Source organism: Montipora capricornis, chromosome 5 (assembly GCF_036669925.1).
Source record: "Montipora capricornis isolate CH-2021 chromosome 5, ASM3666992v2, whole genome shotgun sequence".
NCBI classification, from domain to species: Eukaryota; Metazoa; Cnidaria; class Anthozoa; order Scleractinia; family Acroporidae; genus Montipora; species Montipora capricornis.
In genome coordinates this window covers 10,384,351-10,394,350 of record NC_090887.1, presented here as the reverse complement: position 1 = coordinate 10,394,350, position 10,000 = coordinate 10,384,351, and the positions used below count along the sequence as shown (strand labels likewise).

General features: G+C 40.2%; 1 protein-coding gene across 1 annotated transcript in view; it reads right to left on the bottom strand.

Annotated features, from left to right (window-relative positions):
* LOC138049476 (alpha-1,6-mannosylglycoprotein 6-beta-N-acetylglucosaminyltransferase A-like) overlaps nucleotides 1-10,000 on the bottom strand; it is a 29,853-nt gene that overhangs the window by 15,136 nt on the left and 4,717 nt on the right. Inside the window, exons 5-15 of the mRNA XM_068895766.1 lie at nucleotides 9,763-9,921; nucleotides 8,511-8,674; nucleotides 7,608-7,739; nucleotides 7,132-7,268; nucleotides 5,252-5,370; nucleotides 3,359-3,430; nucleotides 2,653-2,745; nucleotides 2,274-2,357; nucleotides 1,625-1,687; nucleotides 1,163-1,279; nucleotides 68-142 (exon numbers count right to left, since the gene is read on the bottom strand). Coding sequence (XP_068751867.1) covers nucleotides 68-142; nucleotides 1,163-1,279; nucleotides 1,625-1,687; nucleotides 2,274-2,357; nucleotides 2,653-2,745; nucleotides 3,359-3,430; nucleotides 5,252-5,370; nucleotides 7,132-7,268; nucleotides 7,608-7,739; nucleotides 8,511-8,674; nucleotides 9,763-9,921 — 1,215 coding nt within the window. The remainder of the gene's footprint in view (nucleotides 1-67; nucleotides 143-1,162; nucleotides 1,280-1,624; nucleotides 1,688-2,273; nucleotides 2,358-2,652; nucleotides 2,746-3,358; nucleotides 3,431-5,251; nucleotides 5,371-7,131; nucleotides 7,269-7,607; nucleotides 7,740-8,510; nucleotides 8,675-9,762; nucleotides 9,922-10,000) is intronic.

Below are 10,000 nucleotides of genomic sequence, written 5' to 3'. Positions count from 1 at the left end.
GGAAGAGTTGATCGTTAGCATCTTTTCCACCAAAGAAAGAAAAGAAAGAATTAATGATCATTTCTACCTGATTTTGCACATAAGCATTGACTCGTTCTAACATTCCAACATGTGTAAATTCATAAGGCAAATAGGGTTCGTCCTGTGGAATAAATGTTGGCAAGTTTATGAGCTTCTTTTAGTTATCAGTCACGTGTACATAATGGAAATAAAGTACGGGTGACAGGTTCGGGTTTCTTTATCTTAATGACTTGTTCACGTTTTTTCTGTTTGTTTATTTTGTTTGTTGTGAAAGGTTTGAATAAATCTTTTAACAAGACTCTCCATCATTGCACAGACTGGCACTCGGTTAGAATCGAATTGCACCTGTAGTTAGCTTGGGAAAAGACACAAAATCCGCTTGTTTCCTGTAAGTGGAACTTGAAGCGCGCTCTCCTTGCAAATACTATATGTAGGAGAACAAGTGCCGTAGGTTGTTTTATTACACATAACATGAGAATTTTATTCCATAAAGCTCATTTGTACAAATCTATACGCTTTATTTTCACATGTGGAAAAGGCTTATACAGCCAATCAGAATGGCGTACAGCTATTTCACATGTGGAAGTATAACCAATCAACGATAGCGTAAAGGCGTTTCCATGCCAATCACTCGTGCATCTCGTGCAAATCGTACTTTGTTATTGAATTAAATTAAATTTGCATTTGGTTCTATTGTTAGTGAGTTTTTGTTTCTAATTTGCGATCGTAAAACTATTTTAAACAACGAGTGAATAAAACCCCGTACAAAGCACTTTCTATGACGTAAACTATATATAGCCAAAAATTAGCTATTTGAACCTTACGGCGCCTGCTCACGCCTCGTGCTAACAGGAATGCACCAATCAGAGACGCTTTTCATTGTTCTTCACGTAAACCAATGAGAAGACACTTTGTTTAAGGGTTCCCCAGATCTCTTCTCTCCCTCAGTCATGCGCAATAGAGAAGAGCTCTTGGGTCGAGATTGCCCCACTTACAAACTACTATTACCAATATACAGGCTGTCGGCTACTAACCTGACTGGGTTAATTAGGTAAAATGGCCATAGGGAAGAAATTTTATGGGGAAAGCTTCGAGAGTTATTTTGCCAGCCCCGCACTAGGTTTCCTAATTCTCTCCTTACCTTGGTGCTGGTTATTTCCAGAAGTGCCCCTTCTACCTCTGTTAAGTTGTGGATATCCACTGTCTGAACGAAAGGTTTTCCAACGAATACTTCCGCATAAGGATTCTGCGAGGATATCTACATAAATTGAATTACAAATGATAGAGCGGTTTTAATTAAATCGAATGTGATAGAGGTAAGTCCGAAATGTTTAGCTTGACCAATCACAATGTGCGCATTCGACGCAGTTAACCAATTAGAATTCGATCTTTTTAAAAGAGCAAGAAAACACGTGAATTGCTTTTCATTGACTGAACAGGTAGCGATAGATTTTTAGCGAATCAACATACAGGACAGACCTAAAAACATCATACTTCGTAAGAAAATGTCTCGGGCATATTGTCGATGAGTGAATTTTGAGCAGTGTTTAAAAGTTACAACATTGATCGAAATACGTTTCCTGGCCCGGTGCTAACAAGTTACCTTTCTAATGAGTGGTTTTCCAGCGAAAAATCCTGTGTTCGTTCGGTCCAGAGGTGGATTGTACTATAAAATAGTAGGAATGTTGACACGATAAGCGGAAATAGTGGTGACAAAAATTGGCGTTCTAATTTTTTTCTATAATTGATCATGTATCTTGGTGAAGTGCCCACCTAGCTTAGAGATAAACGTTTGCAAAATAAATGCAAGATGAAAAGCATCAGGTTCTGAGTTAGCAGTTAGGGCTTGGGCTAAGTTAGAGCGGAGATTTGAATTGGGTGCAGGATAACATAACATAACATTAGTATAGTATAGTATAGTATGGTATAGTATGGTGTGGTATAGTGTAGTGTAGTGTAGTGTAGTGTAGTGTAGTGTAGTAGTATATTAGGCATAACCGTCAGCATGTCATAGTCAAGTATGGCATGACATTGCATAGCATAGCATAGCATAGCATAGCATAGAATAAAGCATAGCAGAATACAACATACTGTATTAATATGGAAAGCAGAGCATAGTATGGCATAAAGCACAACAGCATGACATAGCATTGCTGGAATAGCATCATACACCATAGCAGGGCAAATCTAGGCGTGAATTCTACTTTCTACATTATTCGTTGACGAAAATAAACAATAGAATCCCACTTTACCTTTGGATTTAAAAAGAAACAGCCATTAGCTAGCGCCTCCAGAGCAGCCGGTCCTTCATATGGTTGTCCCAGACCAACGAAAACCTAAACAAGAGAATCATTTTGTTTTGATGAAAGCAGAGGACAGTCAAGAATCACTGGTTTTGATGGCCTGCAATCAAGGACGTATTTCCAGTTGTCGAAGAAGCGACGGCCGGATACACCGGCGTGATGGACCTCGAAACGTAGCAAAGTTATGATGGGCCTATTGGCCATGCATTTAACCTTCAGTAAATGGAATTAACCTCCTCCTACGGCCTCGGACGATTTCAATTGCCTCGACCAATGATTCATTCCAGAAATTGAATTCAATGATTTACTAATACTATCTTCGTCTCACCTTGCTTGATTCCAAAAGATCAATAAGAGTGGTTATATTTACAATTCCATGATTTATGACATATTCAGGGACTTGATACTTTCGATGACTTTCCTAAATTTAATGAGATATTAAAACATACAGATGTCAAGTTCAATGGACATTATTCTCTTGTTCATTTTTTTTTTGTTTTCCTTATGTAGATCACGTGGCAATACTCAAGAGAGTATTTCCCTTCAGAGTTTGACATCTTCGAGCTCAAAGAACTCTCTTTGATGAACAAGACAAATCTTTTGGGTATCGTCACGTGATGTGTACTGGAAGAACCAAATGTATAAGCGAATGGGGTCCATTTGGTATCTCTTTGTAAGCAAGGAGCAGATTAACAGAATTACCCAATATCAATTGGCTAAGGATGAAAATCATCAAAACGGAACAGAGAAAGGCTATTGACCCGTGGCCCTTGAGGGCGAAGGGTCTAATTGTTTTAGTATCACCGTTTCAACTAGTCGGACAGAAAAGTTAGCAAATGCAAGTGAAAGAAATATTTCTTTGGGAAGAAAACGAAAGAAAGCGTCACGCTTTTCGCTACTCGAGGACTATTAATAACAGTCCTCTAGTAGCGTAGCTAATCAAAATGCAGGATTTGCATATAGTCCACTAGTTGGGTGATACTAATTTGTATTAGGCTATACGAGAATTGAGTGGCATATCCACACCGGCTTACCTCTGTATTACCTAAAGTGGAGTGAACCTCGTCAAAGTATTTTTTCACTGTATCAATGTAGTCTCCATAACCCTATAGATCAATCAAGGAAATAATGTCGGTATTAATGAAATAAAAAACATATTAAAGTGCCCCTGTCTCCAGATTTTGAAAGTGTGCTTGCTTAACACCTGACTGGCAAAATTTTGAGCTTTAATTTTTATCCAAAGGCCGCTTACTTTGAGTGTAAGTTCTGGATTTCACGGTTCGCCATTAATCACATTCAAAACTGACCGATTGGACCTCAGAGGGTTGGAAAAGTGACGTCAAAGACTCACTCAGTGTGTGAATGCAGCTTATTATATATGCAAAACGCGATTTTAAAACTCTGAAAGCCCAAAACTCCCGTGTTGCATATTAATTCTGCGGCGTACACACGCATTGCATTCTAAAACTAGTGAACTTTTGACGTCATTTCCTCCTCGATCCAGTTCTCTGAAGAACTTAAAGTTAGTAATGGCAGACCATTAAATAGGAAAATTCTACTTGAAATAAACAGGTGTCTTTTTAAATCAAGCCTTAAACCTTTGGTCGCTTCGTGTTTAGTTAACATAGTTTTGAAATCGAAAGAAAAATAAGAATTGATTTTTTTGTCACAGGGGCCCTTTAAAGTGCACCTAACCTCAAAATATTTTTTTCGCTAAAATGAATCTTTGCACCTGTTCGAAACGCACTGCGGTCATTTTTTCATTTTTCTAACAAGTCCTGTCATTTTATTGGCTTCAAAAGTTGCGAAAAACCAAGCATCCTTTGTTCACGACCGAGTCAGAAGGGGAGTGGGTCTATTCCTGATTTAATGTCACAATCTACTTTGCATGCATTTTTACAAAGAGTTAATGCAATGTAAATCAGTTTGTGACGTCAAATCAGGAATAGACCCACTCCCCTTCTGACTCGGTCGTGAACAAAAGATGCTTGGATTTTCGCAACTTTCGAAGCCTATAAAATGACAGGATTTGTTAGAAAAATGAAAAAATGGCCGCAGTGCGTTTCGAACAGGTGCAAAGATTCATTTTAGCGAAAAAAATATTTTGGGGTTAGGTGCACTTTAAGACCACCATTGACCATTCTGTCTTTTCCAGCCTAAGCCACGCCCTCCATAATTCACCGAATTCAAGGAATAGGATTTGACCTCGTTTAAGAAGTCGATGTCCCGTTCTAACATGGCGACAAACTAGTGTGAACAGATTCTTGGAGCACCCAGTCAACTTTAAGAGTGTGCTTTCGGCGGAACTGTTTTTTGGAGCGAAACGGAGCCTGCTGTTACTCTCATACTCACATCATCTCACATAAGATATGTAACTATGACCTTTGCCATCATACGAACACATCACTGAGTTTCACAGCTGATGAATGACCCATAGTCGTGAAGCTCAATGTTTAGAACTCACGACCGCTTTTGCGGAGATCATAGGCTCGATATTCCTGCCTGGCACTCTGAAACGTTTTTCATTTGTTCCCTTTCTCGTGGCCAAGCACCAACTAAACATTATATCATTTCTCTCACCAGTACATTCAACACCTTCACCATCACACTTACACATTTTTTGTTGAATGGCGTTCACATTGTCGAGTTCGTAGCACTAGAGGGACACTTTGTGAAAGACGAGACTTAAGCGACCTAGCTACCCAGTAATTCTAGAAGCTCAATAGTTGGAGCACCAGACAAGTGTTACGGAAGTCGTAGATTCGATTTCTGCCTGTAACTTACCGACACTGCCCGAGCACCAAGCAACCATTGCAATAATGATATTGCATGTTTTGGTGCTTTGCCGTTGCCGTATGCCTTGGCACCGCTTCTTGAGGCAAGTAAGTAATGCACAAATTGCTTTTGTTTTTGATACTTTTCCTTACCTTCCAAAACGCAGGATCCTTGCCATAAACCAAAGCTGCAGTTCTTGCACTTTTCACAGTTTTTCGTTGTTTTCTTCGCGGCACCGCAAATCCAAGGAACGAATTGTCCGGACTGTGGGCTGAAAAGAAAATTCAATGTAATAGCTTTGGGGCTGTGTTGACTATAGGAAGCTTTAGCAACGACGACGGGAATGACAACGAGAACGTCATCTAAAAACATAAATTCGCGTTATTGCAATCACTTCGAGACTATTCCAAGCTTTTTAATATGACAAAGGTGTAGCAGTCCTTCAGGAATGAAACTTTATCTCTAAGTGCTGACGTTGTCCATAAAACCTCAAATTTGGCAATTTCACGTTGTTGTTTTGCAAACGACGGCAAAGAAATGGATAAAAATGAAAAATGCACGTGCAGAGCGTGCAAAGCTACTGTTTTTTGCCTACTAAATATGCAAATGTGTGACGTTCTCGTTGCCATCGCCGTTATCGTTGCTAAAGCTCCCTTATGCCAAATCTACAACGGACACAAGACATCAGCGAAAACGTCACTTCAAAATATCCCTTTGCATTCCTGTGAGTATATCGCGATTATTAATCCATCTCGTCCACGTCGTACACGAATGCGGAGGAAGTAATTTTTTCTCAAAAATAAATCGGGACGAGTGGTTTAAGAATAAAAACAAAGAGCGAAAGGTTTACATTTGCATGCTCGCGTTGTCGTCAAAACCTAAAATTTGATGATTTCACGTCATTCTTATGTAGAGAACCGCAATAATATGTGCTAAAATGGAGTGCGGCACCATTTCCTCTTTAATTTTAACCAATGATGATATGGTTTGCGGCGGCCGAGTTGTTTCTTAAAGCGCCCGCAAACGAGGAAATAATGGTTGCGTTCACACTTGAGAGAAACCCAGTGTAACACTGGTGTTGACACTACTCAAGTGTCAACTCTCTGATGTTTTGAATCCCTAAGAGAAAGGTTAAAAACGATAGAACTTGACTTTAACACTAGTGTAAACTCCCTAATGCAACCGCAAACCACCAGCTGTTGAGGAAACATTGTTTCTGGAAATGTTCCCTCGGTGCGCAAACGAGGAAACATTTGCTGAGGAAGCAAAATGTTTCCGAACAAACTCAGGGTTCCCTTGGGCCGCAAACGGAGAAACATTTGCTTCCGCAACATTGTTTCCGCAACATTGTTTCCTCGTTTGAGAAACTGTTGAACTACTCCTCCTTCCAAAAAACTGAGAAAGTTACGTAATCCTTCTTTGTAGATATTACACAATGTTTGGTTATATTGTGCGCAGTTATATTGATAGAGTGGGTCATCTCCTCATCAAAAAACCCTAGCTACGCCCCAGTGTAGATGGTGTTCCTTTTTCTTCTAAGGCTGGAGCTTTGCTGAGGTTTCCGCTCCATAACTGATTCGGCGTTACAGTACACAGTCATCATCCCTAAATAATCATATTCTCTGATTGCACTCACGTGATAAGACGGTGATGTTGGTGCCAAAACAAAAGAAAAATGTAGCTTAAGTTTTGCATAATAATCGAGTTAAATTTGCAATGACTTTTTCGCTGTTATTCTTTCCACCGACATGGCCAACGTGACACATGGCCAACGTGACGTCAGCTACAATCAAAGAATAATTAGGATGATTTAGCAACAGAACGAGAACGTCAGTGGCGACGTAGCGCAGCAAAACACCAATGAGAATTCAGAGTAGAGTAGACTCCACTCTTTTCTTCTCTATTCTAAATTCTCATTGGTAGTTTTGCTGCGCGCGATGTCGCCACTGACGTTCCCGTTCTGTTGCTAAATCAGCCTAATACCGTGAACTGGACAGTGCATTTTTTGAAGTTATTTGATCTGTGTACTTACGATACATTGTCATAAACTGCTGTAAGTGAAGATCGAGATCTCCCCATGGCGACCTCCCCCCTGGAATCTCTCCTTTGTAACGCTTGAAATTGAATTCTGCATCTGTCCCAAAGGAGTCTAACACGCGCATTTTGCATCTGGTGAGAGAAAATTAAGCTTGATATTTATATTCACGGGGCAAGAGTGACTGTTCCATCTCACTTGTGTCACTGACGCACAAACGAAATGATTTATTGGCAGTTGAGGACACAGTCTTATGGCATTGACTGATTGACTGACTGCCTGGCTAACCGATTCATAACAAAACAGTTAATGACTGGCCCCACGGGAAACAGTGAGTTTTGTTCCCCCTCGATCTTCAATGTTCCCCGAGGTGAGGCCGACACGTGGATTCTTTTTCTAATAGACATCTTGCAGCCAAAAGTAGTCTGTAATTATGAGAGTAAATATATTGAAATATTGTATATTGCACTTACTTGTGTAGTGAATAATCGGGTCCACTTCGTTCTGCGATTATCAGTAGTCCCATAATATCAGTGAATATCAGATCCAGTCCATCAGGTGAAACCTCACGCACACAACCATCTGGGGCCGGGTGAACAAGAGAACTGGTGGCGAAAACAAAAGTGAATAAAAGTAGTGACTTTGAGATTCACGACGCGGTGACGTCAGCGCGAACTTTTCCAGACACAATTATTTCACGAGGAAACCAATTGCTCTGAATTTACTGAACCTTTTGAAATTTTGCACAGTTCGTTCTCGTTTTCTGCATAAATACAACGTAAAATGACATTTTTTTGTTTAGCAAACGTGAGCACATAAAAGACCTGCATCAGTACAAAGTTTAGCGCAATCCCGATTCCAATCCTAATCCCGTTCCCTAGCTCATTACAAAGCCTTATCGAGATCCTACTCTAAATCCAATCCTGATACCGATTCTGATCCTAATTTCAATCCAAATTCTGATCCTAATACCAGCCCTGTCTCAATTCCAACACCAAACGTGATGATTCCAATCACAATCTCCATTGGATAGTTTCAATAAGGTAAAGGTAAAGGTAAAGGTACACGTTGTTTAACGTCGGAAGTTCCTTTACTCTCTTGAGAGTATTCTCCCAGGAAGCCTACGGTGCGCTATTTTACCCCCTTCTTTACATCAGTGCTCCGTTTTAAGGGTATTTAAAGCTACTTAGGCTACACTGAAAGGAAAGAAGTCGAAACAAGGATGTAAGTGCCGGGGATCGAACTCGGGACCTCTTGCACCAAGGCCGCGCACTAACCGACTGTGCCACCCTTGCCCTTGTAGACTTCAAATATGAGATGAAGTAAGACTTGACCGACATCCACTGATATATTACGAAATATGTGCGCAACTTTACCTTGGAAGATCATCCACGGTAAATGCAATGGTGAGATCGTGACCTAACACATACAAAGCACTTATTAGGTCGCACCACTGCGCTAATTCACCCAGTGGACCTCCCATGAATGCGTTGTTTAAGAAAAACTTGTGTTCACCCATTGAGGACAAGTACAACAGAATCTGAAAAGCAAGATAGTATATATGAACAGCATGCAGTGTAGCAGCTTTCGTAAACTGTTTTCATTTGGTATTGGAGCAGCTTATATTGTCTTAAGTATTAGTCATTGTTGCGTTCGACGAAGGAGAACGTATACTAATCATGTGGTTTGTCGAAATCGGTCACCCGGGAATCGGCCAATGCCATTCGAATTTTCATCAGTTTTGGCAGCCACGTGGGGGTATCTATCAATGTATCTTGAGCATTTTTCCTTGATCTCATGCGAATCCAAATGACGACGAGTAACTCTGGGAATGAGTACCTGTACTTTACTTTACTTAGCCAAGCTATGTAGTTCAACGCACTAACTAATGATTAGTTCTAGTCTCTGTTGATTGGTTTTTAGTTTCCGGTTTGGATAGCAAGCCAGTCACATTGAACGTTATAACAACTGCTGTATGATTGTTACAGGCCTACGTTTATCATTCAATCACTTGTGACTTAAGAGGAAAGTTCGCCACAAACAAGAACCTTTTGAAGCAAAGACTACCTAACCGCCGATTTAAGATCTAAGGGAAGGCAGTGAATCATGAAGCCACGTAATTATCCTTTTAACAATTGTTTATTCACAGTGAAAAGTACCGGTACTTACTATTCACCTCTTAGCAGCCGACGAGAAACAAAAAGGACTCCCGTAACTGTAATAGCTTTTATCATTATGGGTAGTAGGGGTCATTTTTTGGTCCGACAGTTATTCAACTTGTGTGTCTAAAAACAATAATTCACTCCACCCCCGCTGAAAGTGGTCCTTATTGAAGTTACCTCTCGACTCGTCTGCTTCGGTTTTGCATTGGTGATTGGCTTACAATCGTCACGCCACATTCTCAGCCAATTACCAGTAATAGAAAACCATTTGTGATTGGTTCACTCGCGGTTTCCCGTGCTTAGCGACTTGAGAGAACGACCACAAGTGTTTTTTTTTTTGCTTTATGATTGGCTCGTTGGATTCTATACGTCTGCTATGATTGGCCAAATTAATTACTTTGTTTTTGATGTAACGCTTTTGAAAACCTCTTCATGTAGAAGGTTAACCCATTAGACCACATCGCACCTTTTTTCTTTTCCTGTCATACAAATCCAGTTTCGGTCGCAGTTCTTCAATGGCTTCCATCCAGTGTGGCCAGGTACCGATAATCCGCTTTCGAAGCCAAGTATATCGTTCACCATCTAGTTTTTCCAGAAGCTCGGAAAGACTTGTTCGAATGGAAGCCTAAGACAAGACAAATAAAAATGAAAGTTAAGACCCGATAAAACACTGCTATTCGTTTTTAATTAATAAACGTTCAAGA